The following is a 23356-nucleotide window of genomic DNA, read 5'->3' on the forward strand; positions in this document are numbered from 1 at the left end:
GTTAGTGAAGGTTGCAGAACCTCTTGGACACTCTATGAACGACTGACTGACAAAGAGATTAGAACTGTCCATATAAAAGCCAAAAGAACATAACTTTAGCCTAGACATAAATACAAACAATCTCCTCTGCAATCAATCGTGAGAGTTTTTATTCTAAAAGGGTGACCATTCCCATAAGTCATCTGTAATATTGTAATATTTAACACTCTTGTATATTTTTCGAAACATCATTCGTTTTTAAGAAAAAAAAATTGTGATTTGATATCAAAACCAATGAAATCAAGCAAAAAAAAATTATATGCCTTAAGGCCGAAAAGGCCGTGCTCAAACTCCTGTTCAATTGCTCTGTTACTAGGATACGAGTCTTGTCAAATTTAATATTCTTATTTAGAAGGATTTTTCAAACGATAATTAAAACAAGGTTTCATTTTTATTCATAATGTGACTATTCGAGCCATGGTCTACTTAATAACAACAAATTCCTGCAATAAAAAGGCGTAAAATTTGGGATTGCTACTACGACAGAACGACGCATTATGCGAAAAATCTCCAAGAGACAAAAAAGTTTCTAAATGAAAGGTACAATCGAGTAATGTAATTACTTGATCGAAATATTTAACGGTTAAATAAATACGGGCTCCTTTTCTTTATAGTCCGGCCCTTATATCTTTGTTATGGCAAAGCTGTATATTTCATTTTTTTATTTGTGAATTGCTACGATCGAAAAATGTTTGTACGCCAAATTTCATAACAATATATTGAAGGGCTTTTCCAATATAAATTATTTTTCCAAGGACCTTTTATCTAGCACTCTTTGAATATGGGGCCCCATATTCAAAAAGCCCTAGAACTTAAACGAGAGACTTTTGGACAAAATGAAAAAATACGTATTTGTTAGTTTCATTAGTAGAAACCAAGGTTAAAATATTTGCACTTTGATATGGGACACCCTGTATTTATACCAAAAAAAAAGTGCATTCAATGTGATTGAAGTTATGACATTTCTCTACTTATGGAAAAATAAAGGATTTCCAAGTTTAGGGAAAAAACACTGCTTATTTGTTTTACCCAATATGTAATGATAAGAGCTTCTCTAAAAAGGTACGGACATGCAATTTTTAAAGAATTGACCTAGAATTAAATACATCAGTATTAATAAATTCGGATAAGTTTAGTAGTTATATAGCATCAAAGTTGTAGCATATAGTGCGTTAATTTTGTCTAGGAATTTGGTTATAATATCACCTTTGATCCAACTGAATCCTCTTGCAATACCTAAGAGAATTTATACACTGTCGTCACTGCTTATGATATTCCGTAGCTTGGTGTTCCTCTTCTTTCTCAATCACATCGAACCAAATTTTATTTACAGCTGTGTCGTCTTCATAAAAAAACTCACTGAAAGAAATACAAAATGTTACATTTGGCATTAGTGCACAAATAACCGCGTGTAATGAGGCAGGTTCGGCTCAAAGGTCCAAGCAATCAACACATTTGATAGTGTCACTACATAATAGCTTTTGGAAGCCAAAAATAACTTTGAACTAAATATTTTTATTCTATCATTTTTTATACCGTTTCCATGCACTTAAATATACCTTAAACCATGAAAAAAACGAAAAAAAAGCAAAACATGAAAAAGATGTAACGCGCGTAAAAAGACATTCTACACATTTGAAACAGATTGTTAATTTTTTCTTTAAAAAAAAGTAATGCTTACAGGATGTCCAGTTAGTGAGTAAAATATAATTACCCATTGGCATACAGCGTGTCCCATTTAACAAATCTCAACTTTGGTAATTTTCTCAAAAATTGATACCTGGGAAAAAACTGAATACATTACTAGATTCTGCTTGAAAAAAAAATGTCTAAGATTCCGTTTTTACCTAGTCGATAACTTATATATGATATTTGGATTATAATAGGTATCTGAAAATGCATAATTTTCAATTTCGCCTTGAATTTTAAAAACCAAGAGGAACATGATAAATCTGTTTGTGATATCATTTGTTATACAGGGTGTCTGTAAAAGGTCTTTACAACGCTCTACCACAGATTCTTAAGATCAAAACAAGACGATTTAGCCATATTTAGTCTAGTCCAAAAGTTGATAATAACAGCGCTAGAGGGCGTCAAAGTTGAAAATTAAAAATCAATTTTTTAACATATTTTCCATACTGTACAACATAAAAACGTGAAAGTTGGTGTAGGGGAGTTTTTCAAGACGCCGAATTCATATCTGCTAATAAATTGCACTTACCCGGTAGAGGGCGCCACTTACGGCCCACCGCATGTATTAAATTGATTGAAACTTTTTTGCCTCCTGGTATAAATGATTTTCGAATACAGTAGTGTATTTGGTCATCGTTTATAAATAAAAAAGGTATACCTTGTTGATGTTGCTACGAGGAGCCGTTTACGAGATAAATGCATTTTAGTAATTCAGGTGTAAGATTTTAGATTAAACAACTTCGGAGAGATATGTGGTTTATGCATGACGGAGCTCCACCACATTTTGCACTAAATGTTAGAAATCATTTAAATTAACAGTACCCAAATAAATGGATAGGCAGAGGTAATGACGCCCCTGTAAAATGGCCACCACGTTCTCCGGACTTAAATCCAATGGATTATTTTTTATGGGGACACCTTAAGTCCATGGTTTACATAACAACTGTCGATAACGAAGAACAACTGTGGCAACGTATTCAAGATGCAATAAATAATATTAGAAACGACGAAGAAGTTATGCAAAGAGTACATTTTAATTTTCTTCGGCGTATAAACCTTTGTATACGTGCAAATGGTGGACTCTTTGAACAGTTTTTGTGATATTCTTATTTCTTTGTATTCATAATTTAATAATTAAGTTTTCTTGTAAAACTACTGCGAATCATTAAAGGTCTTATCAAGAGTACCTTTTTGTAGTAAATAAGTTGTTTAATCTAAAATCTTACACCTGAATTACTAAAATGCATTTATCTCGTAAACGGCTCCTCGTAGCAACATCAACAAGGTATACTTTTTTTAATTATAAACGATGACCAAATACACTACTGTATTCGAAAATCATTTATACCAGGAGGCAAAAAAGTTTCAATCAATTTAATACATGCGGTGGGCCGTAAGTGGCGCCCTCTACCGGGTAAGTGCAATTTATTAGCAGATATGAATTCGGCGTCTTGAAAAACTCCCCTACACCAACTTTCATGGTTTTATGTTGTACAGTATGGAAAATATGTTAAAAAATTTATTTTTAATTTTCAACTTTGACGCCCTCTAGCGCTGTTATTATCAACTTTTGGACTAGACTAAATATGGCTAAATCGTCTTGTTTTGATCTGAAGAATCTGTGGTAGAGCGTTGTAAAGACCTTTTACAGACACCCTGTATAAAAAGGTGCGAAAACCCCAACCTTTGAACTGCAATAGTAACAGAAATACCCTGCAAAAGTGTCGAGAACTGGACACCCTGTACAATGTATTTGTACTTTTATTGTAGTTGTAAACGACCCATATAATTACAAATCTTACCTGTCTGTCATACGTTTACTCATTATGTTATCCAGATATCCCATCCTGTCTAATTTCTTTAAACCGTAACTGGCCGCCAGATCACGGGAATTCTTTTTATTGATGCCTTCACCCAAGCACATCTGAAAATAATTCGTGTCATTTTTGTTATTGGATTACCATCACCTACATGATGGATTTAAACAATACATCAGAATATTGCCGTTATTGAGTTCAAGTTCCGGGGTAATCAAAATTTAGAAAACGGAATGATACACCAAACATCGTTATGCAGTACGCGTAAGGCTGACCGAGCCAATCTCGAGCAAAGGACACCCAGAAAGGCACATGGCCACTCAGGCAGTGCTATCAATATACGAAATCAATTTATTATAAATTGTTCAGGTTAGTCAGTGAATTAAAATAAATTGTTTTTATTTGATTTTCGAGGTTTAAAACCTCGAAAACTAAATTGCTGTAACAAACAAAAAAAACAATTTGTATAAATTTTACGAGTTTAGTTGTTAATTATTCAGTGAATCTGCGGAGCCTGACGTATAATTTGGTACTTAAATACTACGTAGAGCTGATCTTATCAATTAAACCATCCTCTCTGGATTTCGCATGATTTAATGTGCGAGAGAGAAATCTCTTTGAGCATCCTTTTTTCAAAATTGGCCTTGCTAACCTTACGCGTAGTGTATAGTGATTAAATGGTAAAAAACTTACGTCTAGAAAAGAGAAAGTAGAAAATCTGCTCTACTAAGAACAAATTATGTCATTCCACGCACATGTATAAAGAAATGCGGTAAGAGTCCTAACTAGTTACCGCCGTGTCCAGGTTATTGTTAATTCTGATTAAAAATATGTTTAAAACGAATAGTTTTAAACGTGTTTTAAACTGAATAATAAACTACATTCACAAATCTGTAATTTGTGGAGATACAAAGTGATAAAGTTTTACAAAAAATATAAATTGTATAAAATTCTATAAAACAACTTATAATATTTTTATGAAAAATTATAATCATTATCTGTATCAATGACAATTAGTGTATGGTGTGTATTCCGTCTTTTGTTCCATGTGCAACAATACTAATCTGGACCTATTAAAGGAAAAATCGTACGTCACTGTCCCGAATCAAAACAAACACGATTTCTGGTGAATTTGGAATAAAATATCTCCCTCTAGTATTCCTACAATGATGCACAATTTTTAATTTTTTGAGAAAGAAAATCACACAATTTTAATACATGACAAGTCAAATCCTGTTGAAACAATGCAATTTCTACCCTTGAATGTTTAGAACTATGATACATGTAGTACAAGGGCAGTTTGCTTACTAAGTTAATTCCCAAAGAATCTAAGGCGCTATTTCTAGGTCTTAAAATATTTATCTCACAAATTACAGATTTGAGGATATTCCCTAATTAATTAAAACGGATTTGCTTTTCTATTATACGTAATGGAAAGTAAAGTAAAGTAACGCCTTGGAATTTCATGACAAAGTGAAGATGTTTTTTAACTGTTACTTTTTTGAGATCTATACAGACGAACTTGAGCTACGTTCTAAAAGTATTTTTAAAGTATACAGAGTGTCTCGAACATATGAATAGATCAAAGTTGTATTTTTTGAATGAGACCCCCTCTATATTATATTATTTTTGAATTCGACCATTAAAATAAAATTAAGTTTGATTAATGTTTATGGTATCTAACTCTAGCAGTCTTTAAAATAATTCAGCTTTTGTCAACATGCAAGATACATAATTTTCAACATTCGATCTCTCAACCCATATTCAAGTTTTTAAAACAGAATTTTAATAGAAAACTCAGAATGGACCAAATTTTGTACTGCAATTTTCAAAAAGCCAGTAAATTGTGCAGAGTGTTCTAAAAATTTCCCCAAATTCATACAATTTTTAACTGTTAATAACTTCTTCAATTTAAATAGAACACCTGGTATGTTGTTGTTATTAAATGCCAAATTTACTTATCTATCGAATATCATTTGAGTTCCCTATACTTACTTTATTCATTTTCGCAAAATTGTACATTTTTAGATAAATATCTAAATACTGTGTTTTTACATTATACCATATGAATTTGCCAAGATATCCATTAAATTTAATTATTTACTTGCGTAGATTTGTACATTACAATTTTAACAATATTAAAAAACACTAGAAAAGTAATTATGATTAAAGTTTTCTATCAGGTGTTCTACATGATGGCCACTTTCTTCTATGCATATTCTAATTCTCTCTCCAAAAGATCTTCTGACATTTTCTAGCATCTGCGGCGTAATAGAAATAGAAGTTTTTCTAATTCTTATTCTCATATCATCAGCCGTAGTAGGAGAAATCTTATAAACTTCATTCTTTACATAACCCCATAAAAAATAATCCATGGTGGTAAGGTCTGGTGATCTAGCTGGCCAATTGTATGGACCATTGCTACCTATCCATTTGCTTGGAAATTTTCAGTACAGATATTTTCTGACCAAGCGCTGAATATTAGTTAAAGCACCATCGAGTTGAAGCCACATTCGGGCCCTTAAATTTAATGAAATGTTTTCAAGAAGAAACCAGAAATCTCTTTTTAAAAACACTAGAAATATTCTACCATTTAAGTGATCATCGAAGAAATATGGACCAATTACATAAATATTAAGAATTCCTCTGAAGGCATTCAAACTCTACTTATTCTAACGATCCACTGTATAAATATCTGTTCTCCATGTCATAATAATGAAAAATATGACAATTTATCAAACCGGTATTATGAAAAGTTACTTCGTCTGTGATTAAACAATATTTAAAAAAAAAAAAATTCTTCTTTGGGCCGTTCCAGCACCCAATGGCAAATATCAAGTTTACATTCGAAATCCGCTCTATATCAATGTTGATGAAGTTGGATATAAAAAAACGGCTGGAAATTTAAATTATTTAAGATCCGCTATATACTTGTGCGACTTATACAGGTTTCATTGACAATTTTTCTCGTAATTGCATTAAGATTCTCTTCAATTGATCCTAATATCAGATATTGGTTTTCGTCAATATCGGTCACAAGTCTTATTTTTGTTTTATTTTACATAATTAACATTACCCGACACGCGAAAATTCTCCAACAACCTTTGAAATATCCGTCTATTGAGATGGCTTCCATCCACATACTTTTGGACATAAACTCTTGATGCTAAACGACAATATTGTTGGCATTCTCCTACCATAATCATATCTATTCATTCTGGTGCAGAATATGAACACATCTTTCCAGTTAAAATCTTCAAACGCTTCGAATAAAGAACTCACTTTTAACTAAATATGACAGACCTAAACAGGAGGGTAATGTAACTTAATGTCAAAATTCCATGGATATTTTGGCAATTTCATACGACCTAGTAGAGAAATAGAGTATTTAGATATTTTTATAAAAATGTACGGTTTTGCAAAAATAAGTAGAGCTACATAGGTATAGGGAACTTTAATGATATTAGGTAGATAAGTAAATTTGATATCTAATAGCAACACAGCATACAGAGTATCTTATTTAAATTTAAAAGGTATTAACAGTTAAAAGTTGTACGAATTTGAAGCAACTTTTAGAACATCTTATACAATTTCCCGGCTTTTTTAAAATTGCAGTACAAAATTTAGTCCATTCTTAGTTTCCTATTAAAATTCAGTTTCAAAAATTTGAATATGAATTGAGAAATTGGATGTTGAAAATTATGTCTTTTATTTTGACAAAAACTGAATTATTTTAAAAACCGCTAGAGTTAGATATCATAAACCTTAGTCAAACTTAATTTTATTTTAACGATCGAATTCAAAAATTATATCAATATACGGAGATTCGCATTAAAAAAATTTCATTTTAATCAATTACATGTATTTGGGACACTTTGTATACTATGAAAACAATTTTATAATAGAGGCCTAGTTTCTCTGTATAGATCCCAAAAAAAAATTAAAAAATCTCTTGTCTTTATCATGAAATTTCGAACCATTACTCGTGGCCCACCCTGTATATTATCCATTTTGTTGTAGCACACCTTGTACAGGGTGCGGCGTGAGACAAAACGTTTTTAGAATGAGAAGTACTCAACTGTTTGCAATAAAAGGGCAATCAATGCATTTTATTCTTTGATATAGAAGATTTATCATAGAATTTTATTACTATTTTTCAATTGCCACCGTGAAGCCGCCGCGGACGTTAAAACATCAAATATTCATTTATGATTGTTTTGTTAGAAGTGGTGAGTTCGTTACTGTAGTTCAGCGTGCGTTTCGTCACAGATTTGATATTAATCGAAATGATTCTGTTCCCACACGAAACAAAATCTTACATTGGGTTAACAATCAGCGAACAGAATTTTCAATAATGAAAAAAAAAGGTTCCCGGCCCTCAACAGGTATTGTTTTCTGTTGATTTGGTGACATTTTATGACTTCCTTGATCGCTTAACATCTCCTTATATAATTTCTTTTTATGGGATTATCTAGACGCACACGTCTACAAGGCTAAGCCTCCTACATTAGAAAAATTAAAAGAAGCAATCCGACTTCAAATCATCGAAACAACTGAGACCTGCTGGAATAGGTGGAAACCAATTTTTTTGATCGTCCTCAACGTTGCGTCAACGAAAATGGACAGCACATGGCAGATGTAATTTTCTGTTCATGATTATAACATGCTGTTTTCGACCATGCTATTTTAATAAAAAAACAAATTATATATAAAAAATTTACAATTCCGATTATTTCAAAAACCGCTCCATCCCCATGCCACACCCTATATATTCCAAAGTCTGAATTCGAATCAACATCAGATGAATTTTCTAAATATGACAACATAAATTGAAAAAAACTACAAACTGTTGTTAATTAAGAAAAATCTTATCACTTTTAAACGTTCAACGTATTGAAAACCGTGTTGCCAAGTAATTTTTAATTTGTGAAATTTGATGAAAAATTTTCAATAGAAACTATATCAGGAACGCTCAGTATTATCGAAAAAGTTCAATAAATGAAAATGTCAAGATTGAAAAAAATAACACTAATTTTTTTTAATAACAAGTCCTGTTGCAAAAAAGAAGTCAATAATAAAAAAATGCATTAAACTTATTTTTTATCAGATTAATGGTTTTTGATATATTTTCAATTAAACATTTAATCAATTTTAGATCTTTCATAAAATCTTTACCAAAAACAATTTGGCTACACCGCTTATGCCTTATTAGATCTTCACAAATGGCAACCTTTTTCCCATTTAATTTTACAATAAAAAATTTTAAATCTTTATACTTACGAATATACAAGCCTAAAAAAATAGTACAATTTCTTATGGTTCAATGCGTATGTAATAAAAGGTAGTTATCAAATTTGGATTGATCATAATGTTGTATACTTAAAATTCATATTAATGACACTTACAACATTGGGTTTAACACCGATTTCCAGTACGGAATATGTTTTTCCATTTTCTAAAAAGTCCATGAAATGTACTTGGAAATCTAATAACTTTCCAAGGTGTAGAATTTCATCACCTGGAGACTTTGATCTTGAGTTACTTCCATCTTTATCAGTTTTTGATTTAGTTGAATCTTGATTTGATGAAGGTTTCTGTTGAAAGAAAGTTTTTACTTTAGTAAATAGAATCCAATTTAGTAAAATCGAAACCTATCCATTTTCAGATCAACGTAATAATAAAACTGCCAAACCTGATTGTTGCCTGCAAGTGAATCAACTACGCTTTTTCCAAAATCATTGAGCATTTTATTAATTTTATCAAATGTAGACTTGATGACTTTACTATGCTTTTTCTTCAATTTTTTGTTGGATGCAGGTACATTTGCGCTTCTATCTTTCACTTCTGGTAATTTTAATAACTGTGATAAAATATTTTCAGCAGCAAATTTCTTAGATTCTTTTTTGGACTTTCCTTCTCCCGTTGCTTCCAAGTCACCAACAGTGCATTTAGTAGTGAAAATTTTTCTATGAGATGGACCCACTTCATTAATTAATTCAAAAGTGACGGGTAGGCTTCTTTTTTGAGCGGCTTCATGTACACGAGATATTGGCGATTTTATGGATTCTTTCTTAGATTTACAGTTGTCGTCTGTTAAAGAAAAAAATTATTAAATTTGAGAACATTTTAACGTTATGATTCTTACCTTCACGAAGACAATTAAATGCTACTTCATTTTGTTTCAAACTTTCTAAGGCTTTAGTCGCAGCAGCATGTTTAGCACTTTGAATATCGTGAGCTTTACCAAAGAACCTATTTCCATTTACTTCCACACTAACGGTAAACGGACCTTTGATATCACTCCCCTCCTTTCTGATATGTATTGTATCATTTAAATGTATAGTATCATTCAACTGTTGTAAATAAGATTTTCTCGTCAGAAAATCACTATTGGTTTCCACCACTGACAACTGATCCTACATATACAAAAATAATTTGTACGGTGAGTACTCAAAATAACCTGAAAAGAAAAGTTATAGACTTACTAAAATATTCTCAGTTAACACTTTATAATTAACAGATAGTCCTAATTTTGCAGCTACATTGTTTAAAACAACTGTTGGTGATAAAACTTTGGCATCTTTTATCTTGACTGGTGGATGCATAAATTTTGTGTTTTTCATTGCTAACTTAGATGCATTCTGTTGTGCCTTTTTAATACTTTTTTGAGCAGCCGTGAAAGTTTCATCACCTAAGTAGAGTGACACCGTAAATGTCCTGTCATGTGCTGGACCCTAAAAACAGTTATCGGTACATATGTTGCATCACGGCAAAACACATAAAGATATACTTCAAGTTTCAAGTATTGAATAATGGTGAGTAAACTTACTTCCTGCCGAATAAGTTCATATGAATAACTAATAGCGTTATACTGTGCTAATTCATTAATGTAATTCATGGCTGACTTGTCTACGTCTAAGTTTGTGATATCATAGGATTTAACAGATTCTAAAAGCAAAGTTAACCAGTAAAATAAAAGTTAATATTTCAAATTCATTCAAATTCGTAGAAACATAACTTCACTTGCCAACCTAAATTGCCATTACCTATAGAATGAACTTAACAATAATAATGTTCATTAACTCATTCATCCATCTACGGATTATTAGTATTGCAGAAGAAGGGCAGAAAATAATTTAAATCATTAAAGGAGCAAAAAGAGCAAAATTTGGTTTTTTAAAACTGCCTTCTGATGTGAATCTGAATTTTACCTATTTTCTAACCAAAAAGTGAAAACTCATCAATTATCTTAAACCGCATTCATATAATTTGAATTGAAAAACTTGTCTGGTGAAAAGTATTTTCAGTAGTGTTCATAAGTACATCGAAGATAGTTTTTGTGCATATAAAATGATACGTGCGTTTGATGATGATGATTTTGATCATATTGGTAAATTCAAGAAAGTGAAATAAAAAAAATAAGAGGAACACCCATTTATAATATTTCAAGGATTTGGCACCAAAAACCACAAAATTGTAAACTCCAAAGGGATGAATCCAACACTTCAAATATGATGAATGGGTAAATATAACTTATATTTTTTTTCTTGCCAGTATGGGTAAAATATCAAATATTCATGAGAAGCTACACAACCACTGTTAAATGATTTAAACTAAGATCCAAATTAAAATAGGAATTTAATTTTTTCCATAGCCATTAAATAAGTTTATTAAAATACTCACGCATTTCAGCTGCTTCAATTGTAACAATATCTCTCTGAATATTCACGTCATCCTCACTCAAAGAAAACCAGTTGCCTGGAATAATTTAAAAATATACAGTACGAGTCGTAAATAATAATACATAAAGCAATTTCAGTTTCCGCAAGTTGAAATAGTACAATTAAGATACATTTATCTTACTCTAAAAGTTAATATTAACGAATATACAGGGAGTCACAGTTACTTTTTTTTTTGTTTTTGTCTTAGAACTTTTGAAAAAATAAATAGAATTTAACAAAAACTGATATCTCGTTGTTTTTTAACATTGAAAATTCAAGTATTATATAAATTTGGTTGTTATTCATAAATGGCATTACTTAAGTCGCATGAATTAGTATGTTTAAAATCCTGAGTTTTTGTACGGGTAGATTTCATTTTCATTAACTCGTTTTTATTAAATATCTATAGAAAAAACATTGCAAGTATGGGCAACGTCTTCTGTTCCCGAGATATGTTTATTACTGCATCATATGTTAAAGTAAAAAAAGCCATACGCACAAATTCCAAATAACGAATCTATGCAAATGGTAAGCAAATTTTGATTTTGATGTTGATGGAAAAAATCTGGGGAAATATAGGAAATAGAGCCAAACAAGTGGATTACTTAAAACTTTATTACTTAACAACATAAAAAAGCATATCGGTGAAATTTATAATTTATCACATTTGAATTTTCCATTAAATGACACCTGTTGGAAATTGTAAAACTCATCACTTCACTTCTTTTTTCTTAAACTTGAATAGGTGGGACAAACAACTGCCATACAAAACTTGTCTATTAAATGTATGACTAAATATATTCTATATGTTTTTCCATAATCATTTTTTATTTTATTATATTAGAAAATAACGCTCCGCAGACAAGGAGTTGTTAGAGCGATCGAATTGGACATTCAGGTTTTATTAAAAACTTAGAGGAAAACCAAGGAAAAAATTATAATTAAAACAAATTTATCAGATCTAAAATGTATAAATCTTAAAATCTTAAAACACTCTAAAGTTCATTATCATTGTGCTCAAAAGTCTTCAGCCAATAAGATGGGAAATGTTGAACTTTATTACATGTTTTACAGATTCACAATTAAGTTAGTCTTCTACACAACATAGCGATTTGTTTTTTAGTGTGGCATTTTGGATTTTCAGAACAATCACTAATTTTAATTTTTTATATGGACTTTTTTATTGGACGTTTTTAAACCCCTTGATCTGTTAAATAAAACTTTGTATTATATCATGTATTAAGCACCTACTTTTATAATATACATACTTAAAAAATGTATTTAGCAAATTGAAAAATTATTAAACAGTAGCATTTTCAGTAAATTTGATGGCCATCACAACTCAAGAAATTTTTAAAAAATACAGCCTCTTAAAAGTGAAATTAATATTATGCGTATTTTAGTCACAGTAAATTACTTAAATACTTATTTAATGTTTGAAGGCATTTTTGTCTGCCTTTTCAATTTAATTTTTGTTAACTCAAGTGCAAAGAAAATATTTAGTACTTACTAATAAATAAAAACTTTGTAGTAAAATTTGTCATATCAAATTAATTACTCTGAAGTCATTTTAATAATTATTAAATAAGATAAGTTATTAATAGGAATATGTAATAAAATTACAACCGTTTAAACTCATCTAAATTTTATTACTAATAAATTTACTAATATTATTAAAATATAATTTGATGCAGACAATATACACACACAAACGTGCAGACTAGTTATATTACTCCTGGTGCTAATTAAAATCTTTGAATACATCACAAACAACAGACTTCAATAATTAAGCGGAAAGCATATACCGAGATATCAATTTGGATTTAAACTAAAACACTCGACTATGCACCCGCTCTTTATTCTAATGAATAACATAGAAACAACACAACTAAAGAGTGGAAGGACAACAGACCTATTTATGCACATTAACAAAGCTTTTGATAGCATCTGATACAGCAATCTACCATACAAACTACATTAACTCCAAACACCAATTTCTTTCTCTACCTAATTAGAAATCTACTCGAAAACCGTCAACTTGAAGTACGGATTGATATCGCCTTCTCTGTTCCTTCGTCTAATGAACAAGGACTCTCACGGGGTTCACCACCCTCATCCCTGCTTTATAATGTATATTGCCACGAAATATGCAATTATGACCTACAGAACAAAAAACATTCGGACAAAACATCATACATATTACAATACTTTGACGACGCCACCCTTATTGTGCATTACAAAAATATGGAAAAAGTCATGGAAAGACTTTAGACGCTAACGGACAAAACAATGACATGGTTTTATAAATGAAGGGTGACACCAAACGTTACCAAAAACCAACTTCTACTCTCAAATTAGCAAATCAAAGTCGGCTCACTAACAATAAGAACGAACGGACAAACAACTGGACCAAAGAAGGACGTGAAGTACCTAGCAATAATAATGGATAAAAGATTTAAATTCACTAAACATGTACGAAACGCCAGATGGGAAATTATCAAAAGGGTAAAACATTTCCGAACACTAAAATGCAGTGATTAAAGAGTCAGCTCTAAAATGGCTTCACAAATATACAAGTCCATCTGCAGACCACTGTTAAACTATATATTAAGGGCAAATGTAACAGAAAAAGCCGAACGACAAATACAAACAACGGAACAGATTGCATTAAGATTTACCCAACCAATTACTATAGGAACACACACATATCACAAAAATAACCGAGACTCCTAAAACTTCAGAACAAGCGAAAGAACAATCCCCATAACTCAACTATACTGAATCTACATTACTTAACAATACAAACAAACAAGAAAATCCCGTTTCCTTTTTTTTTCAATCACCCTATGAGTGTACTATAAAATGTAAATAGTCGAAAATCAAGAATTATTAGTATGTAGATCATGTTTATATCGGATTAAGTTAATAAACCGAGTTTATAACATATTGTTGTACCGTTGCTATTGCTTAACATACTGTATACCATTGCTATAAGTCAAAATCATAGACGACTCATTAAAAAATCTTTTAATAGCTACATTTCATAGTTTCTGTGAAAAATACAAAATGTAATAGATGGCTGAAAAGGGTATTTTATAACGATTTTAAAAATGTAGATATTCGTTGTTACATCTACATGCACATCAAAAATTTAACAATTTATATCTGAAAGTAAGGATTTATAAAAAAGTTATCAAAGAGTGTCTTGATAATGTAAAACTTACATTCCTCTAACTATAACCGTATAAGAGTTATTTGCAAAAACGATAACCGCCAAATTCGTTTTTTACGAATATCTTCGTAACCATTCCAAATTTAACCGATATAAAAACAGATTATTAATTTATTTTCAATTCCGCAACTTCTTCCTAATTTAAACGATTTTCTATCTATTACTCTTTCCGAAATCCCAATCCTATTCATCCTTATCTAGGACAGACTATATATACAGGGTGTTTGATAAATATATCAATCAACTTCCAGGGGATGTATAGCTCATACCAACAAATACGTATTTCGACTGAATAAAGTTATGTCCGAATTCACTTAATTTCCAAATTCAACTCGTTTAATTTCTTTTTTTTACATTTTATTTTTAAAATATTTAAAAAACATGAAATTAGGGACACGATATGGCAGAATCAATGTACATGTTCTGGAGTAAAAAAAAATTAAAACTGCTTCATATACGTGTTTGACCGTAGAAGAGAAAATCAAAATTATATAGGTGGCAGGTAGGCATTTCGACAATTTTATCAATTTCTACGTCAAGTATTTTTCTAAAAGGCCACGACGGACTTCTTTTCATGGTGCGATTGAAATATATATTACTGAAGGGGCTGTAAATTAGAAAAAGTTGCCCAGTTATTGCGTGTGAAGAAAAGAAATAAATTGCAGTCGTAGGTGTTTAATTATTGTTTAATTCCCAAATGAGCACAAGAGAAATATCACGATTATCAGATTTCTTATGAGTGTGTGGACAATGCTAAAAATGCATAAATTCCATCCTTATCAAATATCGTTACACCAAGATCTCCATCTCCAAGATTTTCAAAATCATTCAGATTTTTGTGAGAGGGCATCTGGACAGATAGAACGAAATCACAATTTTTCCCGTTATGTATACTGCGTAATATAGACAAGAAAACACTCCATAAAAATGGTTTCATTAAAATAATTTTTGGTATGAATGTTTGTATACGGGAACACAAAAAACAATTAAATTTTTAACCATATTTATCAATGTATTTACGAGTTATCAGAAATTTTAGTTTTTTTTTACTTTAAAAATTATACTAAAATAACAATATAACTGCAAAATACCATTTATTGATATATAGTGTGGTTAGAAAGAACTTTTAGATTATTCAAATATGTTTAGACGCAGAATGCAACGAAATTTTCATCAATTGAGCAAGTTTGAGAGAGGTCGAATAATAGGTGTACCAGAAGCTGGTCTATATCATTTAGGGAAATCGCCACTAGATTGAACCGTAGTGTAGATACTATACTGAAATGTGGTCAGCCATGACTCCAAGAAGAGCAAACAGGTAGAAGGAGACATACTGAAAAATCACGAAAAACTATACAACGCTAAGATTGCTTCCTTCGAATTATGACCCTAAGAGATAAGTTCGTTTCGTCGAGGATGTTGACGGAGCAGTGGTTAGCTGACTATGGAAGGACCATAGAGATTTGAATTATTTATCGTGAGATAAAGTTTTGGAATGATTTTCTACCGTTCCTATTTTATGTTACTCCTTACTTTAAATCATTGTTAAAACCGACTGCAATAGTGCAGAAAATGAATGCATTGAAATCTGGAATAAGATAATATCGTGTTCAGTAACGAATCCAAATTTTGTTTGGGTATGCATGATGGTTGGGCAAAAGTAAGAAGGGGTAAAAAACGAGATCCTCACTTTACAATACAGAGGCATGTCCATCAGAGTGTTCAGGTAATCATTTGAGTTGCTATTGCATATAGTAACAAGTCACCTTTACTTTTTATTAAAGACAGTATGAAAGCCCAGCGATTTATCCAAGAAATCTAGGAACCTCATCCTATGCCTTATCTTGAAACTCTTGTTAATCCAGTTTTTCAACAAGACGATGCACAACCACATGTGGCTAGAGTGACTATGGACTTTTTTCCACAAAATGCAATCAATTTGCTACCTTCACCACCTCGATCTCCAGACCTCTCATCAATTGAACATATATCCGATATTGTAGGTAAGAGGTTGAATAATTTACCTCATCCCCTACAAACCCTAGCGGCGCTATGTTATGCTGTCTGGTTAGCCTGAAATGAGGTCCCCCAAGCGAACATCAATTATTTCGTTAGATTCATACCTAGTCATGTAGCGGAATGTATAAGACACCGCGGAGGACCCACAAATTATTAATTTTATTTTGATTTTTAATTATTAAGATTATTCTAATTTTGAATGAAGTATTTTTTTAGAGTAAGAAAAAACCAACAATTGTTTAATTGAAACCATTTTTATAAGATGTTCTCTTTTCTATGTCACGCAGTATATTATTCTTTGACGAGTCATTGTTTACAAATTATGGTACAATCAATAGGTATGATACTATATATGACGATTTTCTTCTTATGCATAGACAAAGGCAAACATTACTTCCACCGTCTAAACATTTTGACATATTCAGCATTTATAATATATATACAGGGTTCGCCATTACTCCGGCCTTGGTTCCTGGTGTCTTTATATAAATATCAATATGAAATGTTTAGTACAGTACTCATTTATATTGGAAAGCTGCATGATTTAATAATATTTTTGTTTATACAGTGTCCCGTTTTCGCTGGGCAGCATAAAATTATAATTTTTTAAATAACCCATAATTTTTTTTATACCATTTAATGAAACCTTAATTTAGAAGGAAAATACATTAAAAAATTTTTAAATTGGTTGCGACGTTGCCGTATTAGAGAAATTTCTTTAAAAATGCAGCATCAGAAAAAAATTATCACAAAACTGGTGTTTTTTGAAATTTTGAAATTTGTTTTTGTAAAGTAGTAAATGAAAGTCAAAGGTACTTAAAAACTTTAAAACATTTTTTTAATGCACCATACTTTTTTTGTATAAGAGCGCTAATTTGCAAATTTTACAAATTGCTTAAACTCGTTTTTTTTAAATGGTACCCATGATATTTTTCAAGTCCTTCTAATGTAGTTTTTAATTCTCTATTAATTTGCAATAACATCTTTTCATTTAACATTTACAGTTATGGAGAAATTTATAAAGTAAACTTTAGTTAAACTAAAGAATAATGAAAAACAACAAAATTAAAAGATATACAGGGTGTAACATAAGTGATGACTTTAATTTTAAGGAGTGATTCCTTGTCATATTTTAAGCAAAAATGTTCATATAAACATATGTCCTAACTTGCATCACTTTCGAGATACAGGGTGTTAAAGTTGAAAAAATCAATTGCGTTTTCTTTAATAGTTTTCGACTGCTTCGAAATAATTTCATGAAATTTCGTATACAGGGGTTTATTGGGATAAAAAATTCAAATTTATAGTCGATTTAGCTGTATTTTCTAGAGGACGCCACCAGCAACGATTTCGACCTCCTGAAACCGTTGCAACTTTTTTGTGCTTCCCTGTGTGCCATTTTGGAATAGAAAAATCGATTCTCTCATCTTTTCTGCTTAAAAAAGGTATACTTTATTGAAGTCGCTACGAGCAACGATTTATGAGAAAAATGCATTTAAAGTTGATGATGATTTTCAACTGATAGTATCTTGTAAATTTTAATGGGAAAAATTATCTGTATATACAAATCAGTAGCATTAATAGTTGGGCATTAAACATCCTGTGTTGCAATTTTAACTTTTCTAGTTTCTATTTTTAAATAATAATTTAAAAAAATCTAAGTTGCTAAAAGAATAATAAAATCATCACCAACTTCTTTGAATTGTCAACGTATGGTATAGAATAGTTGACAAAAACCTTATCGGTCCCCACATAATTACAGGCAATTTGAATAGTGAAATGTACCGAAGTATTTTGGAAAGTAAACTGCTCATATTACTCCAAGACTCAAACTTAAAATTATGTCATAACATGTAATTTCAAAATGACGGTTAATCAGCTCACTATTTTGCGATGGCACATGAAGTTCTAAATCGTAATTTGAACGGTCGACAAGGGGACTGATCTGGTCTGGAAATTGGCCTGCTAGATCTCCACATCTTACTTCACCGGATTTCTTTTGGTGAAAATATCTCCACGATGAGATTTATAAAGAAAAACCAACGACACATAAGGATATGATTGTGCGAATTATAAACGCTTGTACTAATATTTCAGAAGGCACACTTCGTAAATGTGAAGAGTCCTTTAAAACACAGATAAATAGGTGCACTGAAATTCGGGGATATCATTTTAAACATTTACTTTAAATTGAATTTACTTTACTTGAATTTTAAATAAAAACTATACAAAAATTCACGTTTTAATTATTTCTAATACAGATATTATCAAGCCTTTCAGTAAATCATAACTGAAAGAGAAATTGAATTTCGTTAATTACAATGTTTTCGCACAAATTTTTCTTATTTTTAACTGTATTATAATAATCTGTAAAAAAAATTAGGACTGACATTTAAAATTAAAAAGTTAACTCCATTTCGCCTGCACGGGAGGTGAGCGGTAATCAACTTTAGCATCAATATACCTATATATACAGAGTGTCCCACTTAAAGCTGTGATTGAAGGTTATTCAAAAACGGTACGTTGTATGAAAAAATTTGAAATAACAGTTGTCCGGTAAAGAGGGGGAAATGTCATGAAGATAGTGACTTTTAGTCAAAATGACATTTTAAGTTTATTTGAAGGGCAACTTTTTTTTCAAATGACATCCCGTGTTTATTTTACAGATCCTTGTAGACTTTCAAAAAATAAATATCTTTTATTCGAACAATTTTTTATTAAACGTTTTTCTACAAAGTTATCCTTAATGTTTATCCAATTTTTGAGAGTCGAAATTATTGCATTTTTTTGCCAGAATAGTTTTGCAATGCATATTTTGTTTAAAGCTCTTAATAATCCTTCTATCTAATAAAAAAAATGTTTCTTTCTTTGGTGAATTCCAAAGATTTATATTTTTATTGACAATAAAGTAACTTTATCAACGTTTGTTTATAATTTCTTATACCATGTTTTGCGACAAATAACATACATGTATAGGAAACAGATTAATTAAAATATGCATGATTTAATTAAAAAATCCGTTCTTTTATCTACTTTTGGCCACTATTTTAGCGCAAATAGTGCCATTCAATTCTGAAACACCCTGTATATATACATATGCACTTTCACCAAAAATTAACTCCCCACCAAAAAGTAACCGAAATTTTATATAATTTTTTTTCCAAAACTACTCCAATTTGAAAAATTTTTGGTGTATTAACTGTATTCCCATAGAAAGATCTATTTTATAAATATCGGGGGTAACAATTATAGCGTGTTTTTTATATAAAATTTGTGACACCTTGTAGAATCCAACAATTACATTATAAAGTTATAACTGAAATCACAATTTGACCTTATTTTGAATATTTTCTTTTTTCATTTACTCCATTACCTTTCCTCTTATATGACAAAAAACATCTCTTTATAGCATAACATGATTTTATTCATTTTAATTAACATTATAAACTCTAAAGTAAACAGCACGCCATGAAAAATCAAAGAATGATAGTAATTGTTAAATAGAAATGCAGTATTGGTCACTTCTTCTTTTGCAAGTTCTTTCGTTGATCAATATGTAACCTGAAATACGAAATCTTACTCGCGAAGAATGTGTCTCAATACCAATATTGTTTGAGGAAGGTTGGACTTGCCAAAGAATTGGTAGACAATTTAATATAAGTCACACAACCGTTTCACGAGCTATACAAAGATATAGCGAGACTGGAAGTTATGGTCGCAGGCTGGACAAGAAAGAAATCGAATAACAACTCCGATTTAAGGTCGATTTCGAAGACTCTTAATATTAAGACAACGTTTTGTAACAGCTTGAACCCTTCAAAGTGGATTTCCAGATGCTAATGGTCTACAAATTTGTACAGAAAGTATTCCAGCGACTAAGGAATTTGAAACAAAATTGCTACACGAGTTTCAGCTTTAACTAGAGTTCATCTGAGAACGAGGGAGAATTTTGCCAGGGAGCATCGTAATTGGTTAGAGGCTAAATAGCAACAGGTACTATTTACGGATGAGTCCCGATTTCGTTTGTGCAGTAATGACATATATATTTGTCTATATCGACGTCCGAACGAAAGGTAACTCAATGTAATTTCTGATATACCACATTATTTGGAGGAGGATGTCTGATGGTCTGGGGAAGTATTTTCTTGACATCTCGCACCGAACTTGTCATCATAGATGGAAGCCTTACGGCTGAAAGATACATAATACAAGTTTTATACCAACGTCTACTGTCATTTACGTCATATTATAGGGCAAGGAATTTAGTTGATGCAAGACAATGCCAGGTCTCAAGTCGTTTGATTTTGAGAAATTATCTAAAGGAAATCAGTATTGCTACAATGGTATGACCAACTCACAGCCCAGATTTAAATCCCATAGAGAATTTCTAGGATATTTGAGAAAAGATTGGAAGAGGAATGTAACTTAAACACTTTGAAAGACATATTGCAGAGATTGATTCTAATATGGCAAAAACTGTACCAAGGTGATATGAAGTCTCTCATTTTAAATATGGGCCATAGTTGAGAAGAAGTTATTTGTGCTAATGGTGAAAATACTCATTAATGATATTTTCATTTAACTTGTTTCCTTGCACTTTGTTTTATTTCTTGTTTTTGGATATTAATTTTCAATAAAATCATATTATGTTATAAAATAGTGTTTCTCAAGTAATAGGAAAAATATTGAAGTAAATCAAACAAGGAAATGTTAAAAAAAGGCACAACTAAAGTGTGATTCAAATTGTAGCTTGACAATTTAACCATTGAACTCTATAGGGTGATACAAATTTTTTGAAAAAAACACGCTATAATTGCTACACCCGATATTTATTAAAAAAAAAAGAGATTTTTATGTAAATACAGTTAATACACCAATATTCTGGAAGAGATAACCCGCCATTAAAAAAAAAAGTCCAAATTGGACAGTTTTGGAAAAAAAATTACATGACACTTTTGGTTATTTTTGGTGGAATGTAAATTTTTTAAGGAAGTGTATACACATTGTAATCTATGTAAGATGGAAACATATATATATATATAAAATAACAGAATCGGATGTGAAAGAGTGGGTGCACTGGTTTGAAGTAGAGGTGTAGTGTTTTGGTTTAAAACCAAATTGATATCTTGGTATATGCTTTCTCATCACTTGTTGAAGTCTGTTTTTATAATACATTTGAAGATTTTACTTAGCACTAGGAATAAAATAGTAAGCCTGTAGTTTTATGTGTGTGTGTATTATGTATATAAAATTATATTTTTGTAATATTAGCATATTTATTGATAATAAATTTTAGATGAGTTTAAAGGATTGCAATTTCATTACATACTCCTATTATTAAGGCATTCCATTAATAAATAATAGACAAATATTTGCCATTTAAATAAAGAATTAATGATGTACAAACACTTCTATGACGTGATTGTATATGGCATTGTGATACATATTTTTCATTCATATATTCTATAATTTGAAAAACTTTTCCTATGATAACCAATAATTTTAAATTATTTTAACCTGAAAGGGTTTTCTTTGAAGTAATTATTTTGGATTTTATAAGATGTGAAAGACTTTTAGAAGAATAATGAGGAGAGACAACAATCCTCATCTTTCACACCTCTTTAATAAAAACAAACTATTGACTGAAAGAAATAGATATTCCTTCTCACTTTTTTTTGGATATCTGGTATATTCCGAATCAATGGCACCATCCTTCTCATGGTATTTCTCACAGGAACAGCCACCCAGATCAAAATTATTTATCCTTTATTAAAGTTAAAATCATATAAATTCATCAAAAGTTAACTTCAGTGCCAAGATAACTTATAAAACATATACTTAAATATGTATATGTCAGAAAATTTTATTTTTGGTAGTGGAAGAGGATGGAATAAAGCACAAGTCTCGACAGTACTTCTTTACTTTCCTAAGATCAGGGATTGAATGCCCCCCCATACATATATCAGAGTCACCCTTGGTGCACCTGTTCTTTATCCCCAGAACAGGCACCCAGATCCTCACATTCTTCCCATGCTCGCATCCCTGAATCACTCTCTTCACACTTCCATATGTTTTTGGCAAGATTATAAACAGACCTTCTTTATCTTTTATCATGACCGATCTATTCCAACTAATTCAAGCTTAGTCCATTTCCAAGATGTAATAAGACACTAACAGCTGTTCGTAACATACTGCCTATGCCTAAGGCTAGGTTATAACACTATCTTTGTGAGACTACATGTTTTTCACACTCACATTATACGAATTGATAAACACCCTCGTATCATTTTCTTCATAAAAGCTTACATATACACTTACCAGTAATACAATGATTTTCATTGAAAAGCACTAGAATTTCTGGACCTGAGAGAATTGAAGAATAAACCCTAATGATATTCGCAAAGAAAAATATTAGTGAAAACATGTTTGTCAATAAATTCACATCATTTTGAGGAGATCAAAGGGTTGAACATGAGTTTTGGTTTTTTTGACTAAACATAACCTTTTAACTCAAACTCCTACAGCAGATAAAAATGTCCCTACAATATCCCTACTTTATCGTAAAAATTTCCGTACTCCGACTCTTCCTATGTCAATCCCTATTTTGAATGCTGCACGACGTCTGAAAACAAATATTTGGTTATTGATGACGTATGGTAGTACATATCTATTTTCATATAAATTAATGCATCATGAAGACCTTGACGCGACATCATGCTGAATCGGCCTTATCGCCAAAGCTATCGTTTTCCGCCTCCGTGTCGTTTGCGTTATTTCTCGCCGCGTTAGAAACGCCATAGTCCCTACTATCGCCATTATTGTAATATTTAATTTAA

General features: G+C 30.9%; 1 protein-coding gene across 1 annotated transcript; it reads right to left on the reverse strand.

The window, feature by feature from the left end:
- Positions 1–256: 256 nt before the first annotated feature.
- On the reverse strand, positions 257–23197 carry LOC136339606 (double-stranded RNA-binding protein Staufen homolog). The gene is made up of 9 exons (XM_066282995.1): positions 22839–23197; positions 11232–11306; positions 10378–10496; positions 10034–10282; positions 9694–9964; positions 9241–9638; positions 8954–9142; positions 3534–3655; positions 257–1398 (listed from the first exon to the last, which is right to left on the reverse strand). The coding sequence occupies exons 1-9, from the start codon at positions 22942–22944 to the stop codon at positions 1299–1301; spliced, it is 1629 nt and encodes a 542-aa protein (XP_066139092.1). The 5' UTR covers positions 22945–23197; the 3' UTR covers positions 257–1298.
- Between the last annotated feature and the right edge of the window lie 159 nt (positions 23198–23356).

Source organism: Euwallacea fornicatus, chromosome 6 (genome assembly GCF_040115645.1).
Source record: "Euwallacea fornicatus isolate EFF26 chromosome 6, ASM4011564v1, whole genome shotgun sequence".
NCBI classification, from domain to species: Eukaryota; Metazoa; Arthropoda; class Insecta; order Coleoptera; family Curculionidae; genus Euwallacea; species Euwallacea fornicatus.